Here is a 19,639-nt window from a genome sequence, read left to right on the forward strand (position 1 = left end):
GGCTTAGTTATTACAGCCCATCCATATGTCGAGATCATTGCAAGGCGATGTGGGTGGAGGTCCCCAGCTTATGTGGGGTGCCTGTGTTCCTCATCTCATCGCAGCCTTTTGATTAGTAGCTCTGGGCTGCACTTATATGTGGGATTATAGGTTCTGGGCTCTATCACAGGATAAACATTTGACAATTTCATTAACAGCCAAGTTTTGCATCGCTCTTCCAAACTTTGTATGGTGCTGTATGTTTCCAATCTAAAATGGCAGGCAGCTAGAGATAGTGGGTTACTAAAGTTTTGCATCGGGGTTGCGTCACTTTTATAGCTCTGCCCGACAAAAAATCCTTTTGGGCATTTGCTATGCCACGCAAAGCCACCTTGTTTGGTTTTGTGTGGTTTAGTAAATAAAAAAGTAATGCAAGGCAGCACAAAGCACTTGTGTTACTTTGCGTAGGAGAGGCGTTACATGGATAGGGCATGAGTTTTCTATGCATCCACCCAATGTCTCTTGGTGCATTCCCAGATTTTCAAAGACTTGTAAATACAGGACTGATTTAAAATGCTACACTTTCATGAACCAGGCGTAACAAGTTACTTTCTCTATGTGTGTTGCAGAATGCAGCACACATGGAAAAATGAAATGCCTTTTAAGGATTGTTTTTGTGCACAAAGGTATCCTTTCCTGCACAAAAACAATACTACCTATAACGCAGGCACCCTTGCACCATGATATCTCCTTGTGTAACAAAACTGGTGCTCATGTAAAGTGCTTTGATACCGAATATCTTTGGGTCTAGTTCGCTCTCTATAAAACTATTATTTTAAAAAAATGTTTAAAGGAGTACAGGCGCAAGGCAGCCACAAGTGCGCCAGCGCAAGTCAAACGCTGAAGATGTCTCTACCATTCACACAATGCAGCAAGTTGCCTTGCCGCGCTGCGTGAATTGTAAGTAAATATCCCACCGCATGGAGAAAGCAGAGCTGCCCTGGGTTTCTTATTTTAGGGCAGTGTGATGATCTGCTATACTAGCCTAGAGCACGTTTAAATTTGATTGTAGTTATAGCGGTCCTTTTCATTGGAAGGCTCTGGGAATGATGCAAAGTGTCTTGACCACTGATTGTGTAACTAAAGGTAGCCAGTGGCGTGCTCGCAAAACTGGCCTTGTGTTCTATTGGATGAAGGTGGAAGAAGAGTCTTGGTGTCGTGTTTTGGATTTGTTAGGTTTTATGTATGATTAAACCAAGGGAACCAAGGTATAGGCTACTGGTCTATTCTAGCTAGGCTAACTTTTAGTTTTTGTTGGTATCGAAGACCCAGGAGGATGCGTTGCAGTGTTCATTGTGTGGAAGGTGTTCAGTGACCTCGATTACGTATCAGGGATAGATCTGAGTCCATGGTTACTCCCAGGTTCCTCACCTCTCATGACCTGGCTAGGGCGGCATCAGGTTCCTTGTGCCACCAGGCCATAGGCTGGTGTTTGTGGCATTGCCCGCAGGTCATGGTCTCCGTTTACGGAAACATCCATACAGTGTACATAGCAACAGACGATTCTCGTCACAGCTGGACAACTGCATGCTGGGGGAAAATGCGGTCAATCAAACTATCGCTGAACCACCTTACAATGCTCAAGCAAAGTTGGATGAACAGCACGAGTTGTTGTTGAGAGTAAAAACTTTGACAAATCAGGATGATGGTGGTTCCAGAAGGAGAAGTCTCAGTGCTCCAGAGAGAACAGTCTGAGGATGTGCACCAGGTAGTGGGGAGAGCCTGTGTGCAGTTATGGATGCACCATGCAGGACAATTTACAAATGCACCAATAGGTAGCCATTGCTGACTGGCCTACTTACTCATATAAAAATAGATTTCAATAGTAACAGAACAGAAACTAAAGTCTTGTCTCTTTGATTTGGCAAGATAAATAAGTAGAAATGGTTCTTGGACGGAGGAGGAGCTTAGGAAGTGAACAATGAAATATTTAGGAGTAACATCGACAAGTAATTGATCCTAGCTGCTCCATGTCACCCAAATATGAACCCAGAATTCGATGTAGGGTGCCAGATATTGGCAACAAAGAGTGAATGACAAACAAAGAAGGTAGGGCAACCAACACTACATAACTCTGAGGAAGGTAAACCATTCAATTATAAGTGGATACATCTTGAAATCAGAGAATCAACAACTTACACTCCGTTTTATGATAAAATGTTTATTTTTCTTTCGTTTGTAAACAACTGCTTTATTCAAATCTCAAATTATTCTTCATCTTACATTAACACAAGTACATTTCCTGCATTTACCACCATGATTAATCTCTCAATTAAATACCATGGAGTACTGTATAAAAACACAAATTTAGGAAACGTAGATGCAATCTGATTTGGTCATACCATATTATGTATACATAAAAATATCTCCAAACTTTGTATTTTATTAATTTAAGCCATAAAGAACAGTGGGCATTACATATTAAGTGTATGGCTAGGATGCTTCATGTAACACTCACATTGCCATGGAAAAGTGCATGAACAGTGGTTGAGAAGTTGCTTCTACTGAAAGGATTATAACCTTGGTTCCTTCCTCGTAGTAACGGTATAAGAGACTTACTCCTAGCTATCAGTGCCACTGACGTAAACTCGATTCTGTACACAAACGTTGTGAGCTGTGCAGACATATCTTGCGTCTCAATCTAGCCCTGCTGAAGGTCCAGGAAAAACGCCTCGTGTGCCAAAACAGCAACTTTAGAAATAAATATACAAAAGCAGAAAATAATTCCCTATTAAAGTAATTAATGTCCCAAAACCTTTGTTATCAACTTTAAAGAAGCTGTTAAAGTTGAAAATCAATACCACCCATTCTGAATATAAAAGTTTAGGTGTTTCACGTGAAAAGTTGTAGATGGGCCCAAAGTTTGGATTTCCCGTGTTTTAGCACAGAAAACTGTGTGGACTATGAGACTTTTGACACTTTGTTCACACTGATGTAACGACGAACTGAGTAGACATTTCTGGCAAATATTTGGCAGTATTGTTTTTAAAATCCGAAGGAGTGCGTTGTTCAGACCCCTAGAGACGCCCAGTAGATGAGCACTAGATGCATCAGATTAGAGAATGCGGAAGTAGTCACATATCCACGGCTTAAACAGGTTTACTTGTTAAATTGACTTCTTTGCGAGAACCCTTCGTGCACAAACAGTGACATTTAGCGGCATCCTATATGATAATAATACATTTTGCATCATATTAAGATAGAACTGTGATTGGCAGTGACTGTTTGCCAAGTAACATAACACTTGGGCATCATCTTTACCACTTTAATCCTGGGCTCAAATGAATGTTCCTTTGTACGGAGTCAACATTCTCCTAGTGTTGGGGGGTGGAGGTACTCGGGGCGATCTGGTGTAGTTACGGGGTAATCTGGAGATAGATGCCTCCCTGTAATTAGGGTAATCTGGAGATAGATGCATCCCTGTACTTAGGGTAATGTGGAGATAGATGCATCCCCGTTCTTAGGGTAATGTGGCGATAGATGCATCCCCGTACTTAGGGTAATGTGGAGATAGATGCATCCCCGTTCTTAGGGTAATGTGGCGATAGATGCATCCCCGTACTTAGGGTAATGTGGCGATAGATGCATCCCCGTACTTAGGGTAATGTGGAGATAGATGCATCCCCGTACTTAGGGTAATGTGGCGATAGATGCATCCCCGTACTTAGGGTAATGTGGCGATAGATGCATCCCCGTACTTAGGGTAATGTGGAGATATATGCATCCCCGTACTTAGGGTAATGTGGCGATAGATGCATCCCCGTTCTTAGGGTAATGTGGAGGTAGATGCATCCCCGTACTTAGGGTAATGTGGCGATAGATGCATCCCCGTACTTAGGGTAATGTAGAGATAGATGCATCCCCGTACTTAGGGTAATGTGGCGATAGATGCATCCCCGTTCTTAGGGTAATGTGGAGGTAGATGCATCCCCGTACTTAGGGTAATGTGGCGATAGATGCATCCCCGTACTTAGGGTAATGTGGCGATAGATGCCTCCCTGTAATTAGGGTAATCTGGAGATAGATGCATCCCTGTACTTAGGGTAATGTGGAGATAGATGCATCCCCGTTCTTAGGGTAATGTGGCGATAGATGCATCCCCGTACTTAGGGTAATGTGGCGATAGATGCATCCCCGTACTTAGGGTAATGTGGAGATAGATGCATCCCCGTACTTAGGGTAATGTGGCGATAGATGCATCCCCGTTCTTAGGGTAATGTGGAGATAGATGCATCCCCGTACTTAGGGTAATGTGGCGATAGATGCATCCCCGTACTTAGGGTAATGTGGAGATAGATGAATCCCTCTCGTTGAAAGGTGGAGGTGTACAGGCTTGGTAAAGGGCAAACCTGAGGTTGTGGCCGCAGTAAATCTTTAAGGAGGCGACTCATTCCTTTGGCAGTTGACACCTGCCTCATGTCCAAAAAGATAGCTGCTACCTACCCTGTACTGATTGACAGGCGCGTGTACTACACATCATTTACTGGTATGAGGTGTCTACTGAACAGTGCTTGCAGAGTGGTCAACTGATGGGGTGGCTTCTTTGAGGTACCGGCTTTTGGGGCAGAACGCAATACTGACTGACGGGTTGATTACTGGCACAGTAGCTGGATGCTAGGGTATGATTACTTGCACACTGTTAGGGGCATGGAGATTGCTATCACAGAAGCTAATGGGTATATTTACCAAACAAAATATCCAATGCGTTGGACGCTGCAGTAAAGCGCATGTTATTAGGAGCCGGTCCCAAAAACTCAGTGACTTGGCGGTTCTAAAGTATTTTTGAGGACGTCTGCCTAATATTCTAATAACAATTGTTTACTGAATTGTATCTACTTGGCACAATAACATACATGTGCGTCCTAACATTGTTTCGGGACACAAGATTAGACTAGCGTTGGATCTGGAAGAAATTAATCCTGGTACTTCATTTGGCGACGAGGTAATCCTAGGATGTGTATGAGGTACAGTTATGATGGCACTGTGTGCAGTGAGTTCATATGAACACTTATCTGGGAATGATTCCAGGGAGAGGAGTGTGTGTACAGTTACGCTGTACAGAATTAACTCTTTAGTGGCTTGGGGCAATTATATTTATCTTGGCCAGAACAGTGGAGAGTTGCATTCAATTCATGTAGTGTGACTTTAAGTTACCAGTATACACGGCAGAGCAATGTACCGTACATGAGTGTTTTAGAAGCGTTTATAAGGATTTTTAAATGCCTTTTACACCTATTTTCACTTTTTTTGTTGCAACAAGTGATACCACTGACGGGAGAGAGCGAGACGATGCAAGGTGTTGTCTAAAGAGAATGTGATGTCACTTCTTGTTTTTGTGTGTACTTAATGGTTCTCAGACCTAACATTTTAAAAAACAAGGTCTCATATTGTAGCATGAGAATGTCTTTGTTAGGGGTGCAGAGTGAAGACTTGTTTGAAATAGTCTTTTAAGGCAGTGCCAGAGGCAAAATATCATATTAGATACATTTTTGCATTGGTGCAAAACAAAATATATAGAAAGTCATGTTTCACCATATTGACCATTTGCATAATAGGTAACAGAGCAATACTGATTTAATGCAATGTAAAGATTTGTACCAGGGAATAAAATAATAAGAAATGGAGCAAGTACACTTTAAGATGGGTGAAAAACGGGGCTCAGTTTAAGGCTAAATCAGTTCGCAGCACTGTTTAATAATGTAAATGAATGGCTCATGCTTTCTTTATTAAACACTCTTTCCCACATATGAAGTTCTTTTTATGTTCAATGACTGTACAACTGTGGCCTCAAAATCTGTTCCCTTGTTCTGCCCGGTGATGCGATAGGGACTGAAGTTCAATATACCTGCTCAGTTCTGCACTGCGAGATGGCAAACGCATTTGCTCTGTTTTAACCCATACACCTTCGGATTAATATGGTCTTGTGAGTTAAACGTTAGATTGTGGTGTACGCAAAAGTAGTGTGCAGCAAAAAAAAAAAGACGACGGAGATTGGCAAAGAGCCACCAGTCACAGCGCGTCCAAGTTTCTCTTTCTTTCATGTGTGCTTGCATGTTGGCATTCTGGTACTTGTAGTTCTGTTTGTCTATTAGAAACGTAAGACTGCAGGTACCAGACCACAATACAAAAATACGGACAGCTGTGCAATACTCGTGCATTGAATCGGAGTGAGGGAATTAAGTGACACCTACCAGTGCTTAAATAGTTATGTTGCGGCACACTAGCGCCACCTGGTGGCCATTTTCTGCCGTGACTGTAAGAACCTGCAACATTTCTCCATAAATCCAGTCCGTCCCGGCTATTGATTTGCTTAGTTAGGGCTCACTAAAGCTCTCTTCTCGCTGTATTCAGCTGGAATAAATTAAAAATAACAGGATGACAGCTGAATTATAAATACAGCACGTTAGACAGATAACTTCTGGACTACGAGTGGAGCGTATTGGGTTGGACGGAGTAAGTTTTTGACCTTTGCTCTGGGCAGAGCTTTCTGTAGAATTCCCGGCACCCCAACAGCCTCCTCTCCGCTGGTATTTTGTGGGAGCCATGTGGCTCTGACATGCTCAGCTCCTCCAAGGATACTGTGCCTGTGTATTTCCAGATCACACGGGAGCCCAAAGATCCCTACGCTTGGGACTTGTTTCTCCATTCCCTCTTCACTGGAAACCATTGGAGCTTGGGAGTCAGCAGCAGTAAAATAGTCCCAGGGACGAGGCACATCTCAGGAATGAACGAAGGATGGTAGAGAAGTTGTTAATGGACGTTTTCATCATCATCCACCACTAGTTGAACCATGTCGTCGTCTGTGACCGGCGTGAAGGAGTCTTCCATGGTGCCGTAGGACCTCTGGCCTGCTCCCTCTGGAGTGGGCACAGGATCTACGGAAAGCAAAGCTTTCGGAACATAGACCTGAAAATAGAGAAACCATTTTTGTTATTGGTTATGTCTGTCATTATAATCCTCATTCCACCAACACAAATATATTTCCTAATATTATTAATGTACACTTTACATTTTCAATTGCACCGAAACTTCCATCGTACTGCGATGATGCACTGTACAGATTTCCAATGTTTTTTCAGTAGTGCCCTTTCATTTTATCCTTTACTTGCGTCAAATGGAAGAAAAAGCTTTATGCAGACCGGTCCACCTTCCCCAGGACTTCTCCTTTTGGGAATTTGAAAAAAATTGCAAAATCAGCACTTTTGTAAAATATACTGCAAAAAATATAATTAAAAAGAAGACAAACTGAGCCTTCTTTTATTGGCTAGCCACTGCTGCTGGGCAATATAAAGAGGGTGAGCAACAAGCCAGGCGGCAGGAGAGGTTTTAACTTTCTCAGTCGCCGGCCTCGTAACAATCATCAGTTACGAATGCGCTCAGTGTGAAAACTTCCTGCGAAGTGAGTGCCAGACACCAGGATCTGCAGGTGCATAGCTGATCCGATCTCCTTGCACTCTTTAAATTTACCCACCTCCACCCCACAGTACCCTGCCTGTGGACCTGCTGCACCATTGGAACTCTGACCTGCCTCTATTGCTGCCCAGTATCACCTGCCATCTCTCCCGCCATCCCTGTGTCTCCCCTGGCCCCCTGCCCAATGCCTTCTGTGCCCACTCCCGAGTGCCCTCCTTCTCCCACAACTTAACTGGCCCTCCCCCACGAGCCTCTTCTGGCCGCCGCCCCCCAGGCTCCTGCATCTTCCCCTCCCTGCTGCCTTATGTTCTAATCAGGTCACAGATTGTGACTTAGAGTCTCCAGCAGTAACAGACCACACAGACCAGCAGTATTTTTTTGCCAGGCGCTTGAAAAAATACTGCAAATGAAAATTAGTTTGCCCCAAATTTGCCAACCTAGGCTACAAAATCTTGGGGCGAATGGGGGAGGGTCTGACTATGATAGAGTGTGTATAGAACAGAACTACTGGACCCTAAATAGCATCTACAAAAACATCCGTGAATTAGAGTTAATGATAGAAAATGGACAAACAATCGGATGGTATTTTTGCAAACAATATTCGAGACACAATATATGTCTGCAGTATTTCTGTACATTATATTCTGACATACAACTGTGTGTAGATAGTTCGGCTTAGCATTAGCAAACCCCACCTGAATGGTCCACTCTAACCCTACACCAGGAAGGCGAACAGTGTTGTCCCACCCGGCACCACAGCATAGCCGACACACAACGCCCATTGGGCTGAAAGGGCTTCTGCCGCAGCCCAGGCTGGTGAGTACACAGGCAGCTCTTAAACTGTCCTGGGCTGGCCATGGGCGGACGTCTCAGACTTGGCCTCATCTAAAGTATTTGTCTGGTCTTCAAAAGGCCATTTATAAGTTCACGAATCTTAGTGTATATAATAATGAAAAGCTTTATTCGGTAAGGCAATTACATACCATAAAAGCATTTACATATAAAAAGACTTTTACAAATATACATATAACGTTAATATAAAAATGGTAAATTATTTTTACCTGGCTAAATGACAGTAAGTGCAAAAGCGGCAAGAAAGAAGTGTTCATATAGCTTTCATAAAAGTTTAACAATGGCTAGGATAATAAAAGTACAATAAAAATATAAAAAACAAACCCCCAATAGCAAGTTTAAGATGCGTGGGGGGGCTAATCCCAGTTCATCGTAGGGTATGTTTAAGTGACTCATAAGGGCCGTTTGTGTTTGAATGTTAAGAGCAAAAGGGGGCAAGTTTCCATTTAGAGGTTTGTTCTATGTCGCACGCAAAATTTTAAAAACTTTGCCATGTTATTTGCCAATGCTTCTGTTTCTAACATTTGGAGAGCCATGAGAGCTGGCCGACATTGAATTAGGCCCAAATGTTTCAGAAGAGGAATCAGGTATAGCTTTCTTGGCTCAGTATAAAATTTACAAAATATGATTACGTGCAAGGTCGATTGGGCAGAAAGGTCGTCACAGGGGCATAGCGTCAGTTGGGGTGTCCAATCGTTTATCACAGGAAAGGCAATTAGGCGGTGAAATATGTTCAGTTGCAATCTAGTCAATAGGAATTTCTCGTAGTTACTTAGGGTGGAATTCAAGTAAGGCTCTATTTGATCTGTTGTCTGAATGGGAAGAAACAGTTGCACGGAATTTTTGTTTGATTCAAGTGCCAGGCGCAGGTCTGCTAAATGGCTTGTGCACATGTCTCGTAGTCTCTTTCTAGGGATTAGGTTAATTTTTTGAGGATTAGTAAAAAGATGATCGAGTCCTAAATCGGTTAGAAAGTTTTTAACATAAGCAAGCCAAGTGATGTGTGATCCGTGCTCCAGTTTCATGCAGTCGGAAATGAGTGCCTGGGTGAATTTTAGTTCCGATGTAGACCAGATGCGATGCCATAAAAGAATAGGCTGCATTCGTATCACATCTGTGATATATGGAAGGCCCAATTCGCTGTGGATATTAAAAGTGGAAGTGGACGACGGGGCTGCAAACAGGAATTTCAGAAAAGAGTTCTCTGTCTTTTGGATTGAGGCGACTCGTGCGCTCCCCCAAATCCCAGCCCCGTAAATCGCCGTGCTTAGGCATTTTGAATTGTAAATGTCTAACATTTCTTTAGATGCTCTTTTGCCCAGTCTCCGAGCAAACGCTCTCAGGGCCGTTGTTGCTTTTAGGAGTTGTAAATTTCTGTTCTCTATAGCGCTTTTCCAAGTAGTTTTGTTATCTATTACGACTCCCAAATAGGGATAAGAGGTGGTATATTCTATTTTGGTGTCGTTTAAATAGATATTTTTCATTCTGCGTGATTGTTTACCTGATGCCATTAGGAAGGTCTTTTTGGCGTTTATGTTTAAATCCAGGTGGTTCATAAAGTTTGTATATCTATCCAGGGCCCGTTGTAACTCCAGGGGGGTGCGGGCGATTATGACTGCGTCGTCCGCATAAAGAAGGGCGGGGATTGGGCGTGATTGAATGTGTGGTTGGTCCTGGCTACCCTTTAACAAGGCTACTTCTAAGCCATTGGTGTAAATATTAAAAAGAAAGGGAGCCAGGACACAGCCTTGCCTAACTCCCCGCTCGATTCCAAAAGATGACGTTAACTGCCCCCCTGAGCCGTATCTTACTCTAGTGGTGGTGTTCGAGTAGATTTCTCTGATATAGTTGACCAGGTTAGTATCGATTCCCAGTTGTATCATTACAGCCCAAAGCTTGTTGTGGTCTACGCAGTCAAAGGCTGCGGATAGGTCGACGTATGCCATGTAAAGGCTGCCACCCTTTGCATGGACATACTTCCCTCTCAGACGAGTGAGGTTAAGGACCTGTTCTATAGTGCCTCTTCCTTCCCTGAAGCCAAACTGTAGGTCAGATAAAATGTTGTTTGCCTCTGCCCAGTTTTGTAGGCGTGCTAAAAGAATTCTACCTACTGCTTTACCAAAGGAATCCAGTTGGGATATAGGTCTGTAGCACGCAGGGCTATTCCTGTTTCCCTTTTTAAAAATGGGGACTAGGATCGAATCTGACCAAGAGGTTGGTAGTCCTACCTGTCCCAACGCCTCTAAAACGTTTAGTAGCAGGGGAGCCCAGAGATCGATGTTTGATTTGTAAAGATCCATAGGAACCGCGTCAGGTCCCGGGGCCTTTCCTGATCTGCTAACGTTCAGGGCCAACTCCACCTCGGCGAGGTTGAAGTTCATCGCTAATGGGTTGGTTCGGGCCATTGGTGAGCTGTGAATCTGTGGGGATTGCCCTACTGGGATTGAATTTTTTTTTGAGAAGTGGGTAACCCACTCTTGTTCGGAGATGGTCATTTCAAGTGTACCACTAGCTTTTGGTCCCGTCAGAAAGGAGGAATTTACAATCTCCCAGAAAGTAACCGAATCTTTATTTTGGCAGCTATCATGTAAAGCAATCCAGTGTTCCTCTTTTAATTCCTTTTTCCTGGATGCTACTGCTTTATTATATATTTGCCTAGCCATTGAAACCTCGAGGGTATTTCTTGGGGATTTTTTTAGAGTATTTTTAAGGTTTTTGTAGGCTCTGGAACATGCTGAATTAAACCACCTGAAGTTAGGTTTATCGTTTAAGATTTTTTGCCCCCTGGGATGCACTGTCAGGGCGTTCTTTACCTCTAAGATTATTTTTTCATAGTTGGCCACAATCTCGGCAGGGGGTGACGTCTCCGTTAAGCAGACTTCAAAGGCTGGGCGGGCCGCATTGATTACAGTTTCTAAGATGGCGGCAGGATCGATGTTTGACCATTTAAGTGCGTAGCCATTTAGACGGGACATAGAAATATGTTCATCGTGATGTATTGTTTGAGCGTTTTTTCGTGGGGCGGTGGTTTGAATAATAACAGACAGTGGGAAATGGTCACTGAATACACAGTCGTGAGTAATGACATCAGTAATCAGGTTTGGGGAAATGTTCCCTGCCAGAATAAAATCGATACAGGAGGATAATCCTCTACCATTAAAGGTTGGGGCAAAGGGAGTTAAAGGGACGGTGAGTTCATTGGCAAAGGCTAATTGAAGGAGGATCATGGTCTCGTTCAGAAGAGACCCCTTGTAAGAATGTAAGAAATGAGAGATGTTATTTTGTAGATGATCCATATAGCCGCAATTACCATTTAGGGTACTCTTGCATAATGTCAAGTTGAAATCCCCCCCCCAGATTATTATTGGTTCATTACCTTTACTGAGAATGAGTTGTTTTTGTAGAGAGTCACGGATTTCTTTTATGACCTCCGTAAAACTGGGGTCTGAAAGGTTGTTGTAGATGTTAACTATTAGAATAGGTGGCATTCTACTTATGATTACACGTATAATCTGATATTGTGACTCGTTTTTAAGAGGGTGGGCTTCCAAAGTTGGTATTAGATTTGAAACATAAATGGTTAATCCGCCCTTTGCTCTGCCGGATGTTGAGGGAAGTGCTGGGCTAAAGAAAGACTTAAAACCATTTATGTGAATAGGAGTGGTTACCCATGTCTCCTGGAAAGCGATGATTTCGCTTTCTTTGATGAATTTAATCCATTCTTCGTTATGGATCTTTAAACGAAGGCCCGATATGTTCCAGAATGTTATGTTTAGAACTGTTTTTTTTTTCTTACGTCTAATGGGGGTCCTAGGGATATTTAGTTTGGCCGCGAGGGGGTCCTCAGTGGGACTAATGTCGCCTTCCCTGCAAGATCTAACTGTCAGGAGGGAAGTGTTTTCAGAGGTGCTGATATAGTCAGGGTTGGAAGAAATCCCTGGTTGATCTGTAAATAATGGGTAAGTGAGAAGAGGAGGGACCAAAATCTTGCCTTTATCGGGATGTGAGTCAAAATATCCATTCGATGTGGAAGGAGGCAGGGTAACGATTGGAGGGACAGGGTTATCCAGTGGTGTTGGCTGTCAATTCACCTCTTCTAGTGTAGTAAGTTGTTCAAATCTATTTTGAGTAAGGATGCACCCGTTCCCTCTATGAACGTTTGTTTGCTCACTAAGATAGAAAAAATCGAGTGACACCAGATTGATATTTGTGGTTTCGTGTATTATTCCCCTATTGATCCTGAGGAGGGAGCGTACTAGGCCTGGAGACTTAAAGTTTATAACTATGCAGTCTCCAGTACTTTTTTTATGAGAGTCCCCAATCCAACCCACTCTTCTCACCATCAGGATCTGATTTATGTGCCTTGGGTGAAAGTAGGTGTTTTTAGTGAGCCAGTTGGTGACCTTATTCCTTAGTGAAACCCATGTTTCTATTGAATCTTTTTGTAGGGGCGGAACGTTTGTTAGAACCAGGACATATGGCCGAGCGGCCGGTTAAGCAGTCTTTGTTTGGGATTGAAGAGGTTGTGGGACCTGCCATTATGTTATAATTTGGGCTTACTAGAGATCTCGCGGGTGGTTCCGCTGCAGTGTTTGGTCTAGAAGCTCCCTTTCTGCCCCGGTTATTCAACGGTCTTATTGTAGGGGAAGTAGTAGGAATGTTTGTAATGGAATTATGTGTTCTATTGAGGAAGGTGTATTCCGTTCTTGTTGGAGATTAAATTGACTATTTACGGGCGGTGTATTAGGAAGATTTAATCGTGTTATGCCATCAAGTAGCGTTTTTGTAAGTTGGACAAATTTATCTTCAAAAACCGAAGAGAGTAAGGAGATCATTTCACCCAGTTTTTCTTCTATGTCATGACTTACTGCTGATTGAATTGCCTTTACACTGTTTTGTACTGACAGCTTAATCATTTCGCCAAAAGTATCTAATTGAACATGGGGAAGTTGGTTTGTTTCCTCAGTTTGTGTACCTGTGTCACAAGTAACTGGATGGGTTGAAGTCTTCCCCGTTTTGGAAGGTTGGCCTTTTCTATATGCCCCCCTCCCGGTACTCAATTTAGTTTTGGCTTTCCCTCGGGTTAGGGGTCCTTTTGGTTGTGGAGGGGTGACTTTTTGCAGTGTTCCTTTTCGGCCCGGTGAGATTAAAGGGGAATGGACCGAAAGATCGGTGGCCGTTATCCTAGTGGGTGATTTAGTCGGTAAAGGTAGGTTTGGAACATCAGAAGTTCTAATTGATCTTATGGAGGGTTCTAATGAAAGCCTCCTTTCAGTAGTTTGGATTTCCTGAATAATTAAGGATTCTGCTCTCAATAGATAGGCATCTAAAGTGCCCACTGTGCTTTTACGTGTTTCCATTTTAGAGAAGTAAAAAAGGTTGCAAGCAGCACATAAACAGAGAATGCCGAGCCAGAGCCCAGCCAATGCTCAGTGTGGCATATAATTTGTCAAGTAAATGTGATAAAAAGAATCACATTTCAAAAGGTATATTTCTTTAACTTGGAAGTGTTTCACTTTAGTGCATTAGAACGCTTTTCATTGATTGTAATTCATCAGAAGTCAGGTTCAAAACGTAAACTTTGAAACATTGATTACTGTGATGACAACGCTATTAGTGAACCAAGAGGCTAGTCAGCTGCCATGTGAACGCCGCTTAGGTTTTTATAACATGGGGCCACATTAACGTCTATAAAAACATATACAAGTGGGGTATTTGTAGAGGACAAAACACACAAGATGGACGGAATGTTGCACATTGGCAAAACATTCACCCCCAGTCACAGATCTGGGTTTAATCCATCGTTATTTTGCTCATCACGCCACCCCAGTTCAGACATGGCCATATGCAAATCAGTCATGAGCCTGTGCCTCATGGGAACAGTCCAGCCCGAACTGCCAAGCCATGCCTTCCCTGGACCGGAATCAAGGATCCTAGGACCCCGAAACCGGTCCTAGGATGCTTGTTTCCAGTCCAGGGAGGACCTGGCTTGGCAGTTCGGGCTGGACTGTTCCCATGAGGCACAGAGTCAAGACTGATTTGCATATGGCTGGGTTCAAACTGGAATGGCATGGTGAGCAAAAAAAACGATGGATATAGGCCCACATCCCTGTACTGGGGTGAATGTATGACATTGTTCTGCATTCTGTCCATCAACTGTTGTTTTTGCATTTGTCACCCTGAGTGGGACGGGTGTGCTCAGACGTGAGTCCCGTGCTCCCCATGCCACTGGAATCAAGCTATCCTGGCTGAAGAGGGGTGAAACCCCGAAACCGGTCCTAGGATGCTTGTTTCCAGTCCAGGGAGGACCTGGCTTGGCAGTTTGGGCTGGACTGTTCCCATGAGGCACAGGGTCAAGACTGATTAGCATATGGCTGGGTTCAAACTGGAATGGCATGGTGAGCAAAAAAACGATGGATTTAGGCCCAGATCTCTGTACTGGGGTGAATGTATGACATTGTTCTGCATTCTGTCCATCAACTGTTGTTTTTGTATTTGTAGAGGGCACATCATAAATTGAGTGTTTAGGGTTCTCTTTAACGTGATGATAAAATTAAATGAGGCACATTAACAGGGCTCATACTGATTAGGCTACAATCAATCAATCAGTAGATTTATAAAGAGCTACTTGTCACCCGTGAGGTTATCCAGGCGCTGGTAGGGTCCAGTTGATTTGTCCAATAGCAAGATCTTCAGAGACTATCAGAACACTGGAAGAGATGGGGAGGTCTGTAGATGAACGGGTAGCTCGTTTCATGTTATCGCTGCTAGGTAGGAGAATGAGTAGCCTCTGAATCCGCTACATCACATGGGAGGGGATAGTGGGGGTTAGAGAAAGGGACGTGGAGCAGAGGTTTCTGGTGGGTTGATGGAAGTTCAGGCGGTGGTTCAAGTAGGTGGGTCCGCAGTGGTGTAGCGCCTTGTATGCATGGGTCAGGAGTTTGAACTGGCATCTTTTCTATACAGGGAGCCAGTGGAGTTTCCTGAGATATGGGGTGATGTGAGTTCATCTAGAGAGATCCACGACGAGTCTGGCTGCGGTGTTCCGTATGGTATGTAGTCGTTGGAGGAGGTGAGCAGCGATCCCTGCATAGAGAGCGTTGCCATAGTCCAATCGGCTGTAGAGGAGGGCCTGGGTGATGGTGCATCTTGAGCTTAGGTGTAGCCATTTGAATATCTTACGAAGCATGCGGAGAATAAAGAAGCAGGAGGAGGAGACAGAGTTGACCTGAGTTGTCATGGTTAGCTTGTTGTCCAGAATTATACCTAGGTTGCTAGCATGGTCAGTGGTGGGTAGGAGTAGGTCTGAGTTCTGAGGACGACCAGAATGCGTCCCATTGGGAGCTTTTGTTACTGAAAATCAATACCCCTGTCTTGCCTATGTTGAACTTCAGACAGTTGTCCTTCATCCAGTTGGTGACTTCTGTCATGCAGTTGTGGAAGTTGGTCTTGGTGGTGTCTTCGGAAAGGATGAGTTGTGTGTCGTTAGCGTAGGATATGATGTTGAGTCTGTGAGTTTTGGCGATGATGGCCAGAGGTGTCATATAAGTACTGAAGAGGGTCGGACTGAGCGAAGATCCTTGGGGTACTCCACAGATGATTTCCTTGGGTTCGGAGGTGAAGGGGGAGGGAGGCGGACGTTTTGCATTCTTCTGGTGAGGAAAGAGGCGATCCATCTGAGAGCGGCTATTTGGATGCTTATGCTGTGCAGCCTTGTGATGAGTATGTGGTGGGAAACCGTATCAACGGCTGACGAGGTCTAGGAGGATCAGGGTTGCAGTCTCTCCTCGTTCGACTAGAGCTGGAATGCCATTGGTAGCCGCAATGAAGGCTGTCTCGGTGCTGTTATTGCTGCGGAATCCGAATTGGGAGAAATCGAGTAGGAGGTTACGTTACAGATCTGAAGAGAGTTGTTGGTTGATGGCTTTTTCTAATACTTTTGCCGGGCACAGGAGCAGGGAGATTTTTCGGTAGTTGTTGAGTTTGCTGGGGTTTGCTGCTGTTGTTTTCTCTAGTAGGGTATTGACTTCTGCGGGCTTTCAGTCCTTGGGGAAGGTAGCCATGGAAATAGGGGTGTTGAACAAGGTGGTGAGTATGTGGCTGATTATGGCTACGCCTAGGTTAAAGACGTGGTGAGGTCATGGTTCGGTTGAGGCCCTTGAGTGGATGAAGTTCATGATGGAGGTAGTGTTCTGTGGGGCGAGCTGGCTCCATTAGGTTAGTTAGATGTCTATGGTGGTAGCTGGGTCCCTGTGTTGTTGGAAGTCGGTGGCCTTGGGCTGGGGTTTGAAGTTTCTGTACATGTTGGCAATCTTGTTGTGGAAGAAGGCTGCTAGGTTGTTGCAGAGTTCCTGTGAGGGGGTAATGTTTGTTGCAACTGAGGGGTTGGAGAATCCTTGGACGATGTTGAAGTATTATTTGCTGTTATTGGACCTTGAACGATGTGTGAATCTAAGGTCTTCTTCTACTATTCTCTCAACCACCTGTCTTGAAGGCGGTCTTGTTGGCCTTGTCCTTGCAGGTGTGCCATCTACTCTCCAGTTGTTTACAGTGTTGTTTAGAGGTTCTGAGATCTTAAGTGTACCAGCTAGCCAGCTAGGTTGACCTTCTGTGGGTGTTGTGGCAGATATGAGCGATGCTATTGGCACAGTTGGTGACCCCATTCTTGAAGTTGCTGATGTTGTGGTCTAGGTTGTTGGAGGAGATGGGGTGGGTGGTGTTGAGGGCAGTGATCCATGTGTCCTTTGAGACTTTGCTCCAGCTGCGGTGGGGAGTGTTGGGAAGACTGGGGATGGAGCCTGTGAGCTGAAGATGTTGAAGTGGACAATGGAGTGGTCAGTCCAGGTGAGTTCTGTGGTGTAGCTGTACCTTATGCGGTCGCTAGAGGTTTAGATGTGGTCTAGTGCGTGGCTTGCGGTGTGTGCGAGGGGTGGTGAGTTTAATGTTCATGCTGTCGAGGAGGTTGGTAGTGTGGATATCATTGTGTTCGCCGATACAGAAGTTGAGGTTGCATAGAAAAATTCAGTTCAAGGAGTCTATGGCAATGAAGTTGCAGAAGGCTGGACGTGGTCATGGAGCATGGTAGGTGAGGGTGCCCCTGATGGTGGCTCTGTTTTGTTTGGAGTCGGAAGGTGGTGTTGGTGCTGGGGTAATGTCATTTGTGGTGGTGCAGTGGATGAATTCCTTGTGCAGGATGACCATATCTCTGCCAGGCTTGTCGATGCCGTCACAGTGGGGGATCTTGTATACTTTGAGTATTACAGTTGCAATGTTAGGTGCGGAAGTGGTATTGAGAAAAGTCTCTATGAGGAAGAGGACGTTGGGCGTTGGGATAGAAATCTCCGTGGTGCATTTGCATGGTGAGCGAGTGTTGAGAAGGGTGCATGCAAGCTGGTGTTTTTTTTCAGGTGGTGTCTTCAGGGTGGGCTGGTGTACATGCTGTGAAAGGTGAAGTGGCAGTGGGGTACAGGTGACAGGTCCTACCGAGGAGCGTGGGCCGGCATGGTGGCAGTGTTTGTTGTGAAGTCAAGGGTGTAGAGCTCAGCAACAGCGTATCTTCAGGGGTGAGGGGGGAGGCGGAAGGGTTGGAGGTGCACTGGGTGCAGTCCAGGTGGAGACAGATACAGGCAAGCAGGCTTGCCTTTGTCACGCCTTCTGCACACCAGCGGCGCGGTTGTGCTGCAGCCTGCATTAGGTAGGTCCTTGGGAGGGAGGGCTTCTGCTGGCAGGAAGAACGGTCAGTGGGAAAACCCCGGCAGCGGCGGTGTCACTGGATTAGGCTGGAACAAGCAAGTACTTGAGGCCACAGGCAAGTGGCAGGCTAGGTGTCCCGGTGCCTACTGATGCGGTCGCGCTGTGCCTGTGTGCACTCACAGTGGTTCACGACTCACCTTGCATTCACACGGGCACTCCGGTTACGCATTACTTGTAGAGCTCACTTTTAACTCAATAGCTCACTGGTCACCCAGTTCTCACATGGGCATGCTATTTATCCTGCACTCACAACTCTTACCCTGCACTTACACAGGCACACCTTTAATCCTGCACTCACACTGCTCACTCTGCATTCACACCACACACTGTTACCCACCACTTACACAGGCACACATTAAATTACCCAACACTCGTGAACACGCACATAAGTCTACTAATGCACCCACAGAAAATATGCTCTTCCCAAAGTACTACATGCATGTTCATCCATAACTAAAAGTCCAGTGCAAGAGGGGAGAGTGTACTGAGGTTGTGGGATAGTACTGGATAGAAGATTGAGCTGAGCCTACGGTGGCTGGTGTGGGAGATGGGATTGTCTCAGGTCATGGGGATCAGCCAAAAAGCGAGTGGTGAAAGCAGCTGAAGGCTGCAGAAGGGACGCAGCACAACAGCTAAGGCTGAAGCACTGCAGCAGCGACTGAGCTGGTGTGGGCACTGAGAGGGGACTGAGAGGGGACTGCTGCTAATGGTGTGGTGCAGGTGGGGGGGAGAAAGCATAAGCTCAAAAGGTACTTGTTGGCCCTGCACTGAGCCCCATTGGCTTTCATAATGACCGTTGAGACGGAAAGGGGGGCACCTCTGGCCAGACGTGCAGTTTTGCTGCTTCTGAAGCAATGATGTAGAGCAGCATCTGGGCCCCATTGGCCTGCACAGCAACAGCACTCTGTAGGGGCTGCTACAGGAGGGGAGAGTGTGCAGAGGCCACAGCTCATCTTGGAGATGGGAACAGGCTGTTAGGAAGCCAGTGAAGTTGGGGACAGTAAACAGAGTTTAAGGCTGCAGTGGCCAGTACTTCTGGAGTGCCAGGACGTTTGGGCAGACCATATGCCACTCTGTCATCAGGCTGGACGGAGCAGCCATTTTGGGTGATATGAACCCCCTTTTGGGAAGCTCTATTTACCAATACTTCTACCAGAAATACTGCTGCTGGCTCACACAGCAATACACAGCCAGTACAATCACATCATTGTGGAGGGGGTCTTCTACTTGTACACTGCCATGCCACTGCCTTTCAATTGGGCAGCCATGTTAGGTGAGAAAACACCACTCAGGAGCTATTTGCACTCTTTCTTGGCAGCACCACACAGGTTCTGTACTCAAGATAAACAGGTTAGTGGAGCCAAAGCCCAGCTCCCAGTTGTGCTTCTTAAAGAGCTCTTTTTCTGTTAATCGCACAAGATATGGCGATAGCTGAGCTATCAAGCCAGATACTGAAACACATCCAATAAGGAGCTTAATAAACGCATACTCGCACGATATAATAACCTGAGTACATTAACGCTTCAAGAATAACAAACTGAGTTATGATATGTGCTGTGTAGATTACCCAAAAGTAGTGAAC

General features: G+C 45.0%; 1 protein-coding gene across 1 annotated transcript in view; it reads right to left on the reverse strand.

The window, feature by feature from the left end:
• Nucleotides 1-2,184: 2,184 nt before the first annotated feature.
• The window catches only part of TMEM63A (transmembrane protein 63A), a 362,396-nt gene continuing 344,941 nt past the window's right edge, over nt 2,185-19,639 (reverse strand). Inside the window, exon 23 of the mRNA XM_085610403.1 lies at nt 2,185-6,945. Coding sequence (XP_085466529.1) covers nt 6,790-6,945 — 156 coding nt within the window. The 3' untranslated portion in view covers nt 2,185-6,789. The remainder of the gene's footprint in view (nt 6,946-19,639) is intronic.

Source organism: Triturus cristatus, chromosome 6 (assembly GCF_964204655.1).
Source record: "Triturus cristatus chromosome 6, aTriCri1.1, whole genome shotgun sequence".
Classification (NCBI taxonomy): Eukaryota; Metazoa; Chordata; class Amphibia; order Caudata; family Salamandridae; genus Triturus; species Triturus cristatus.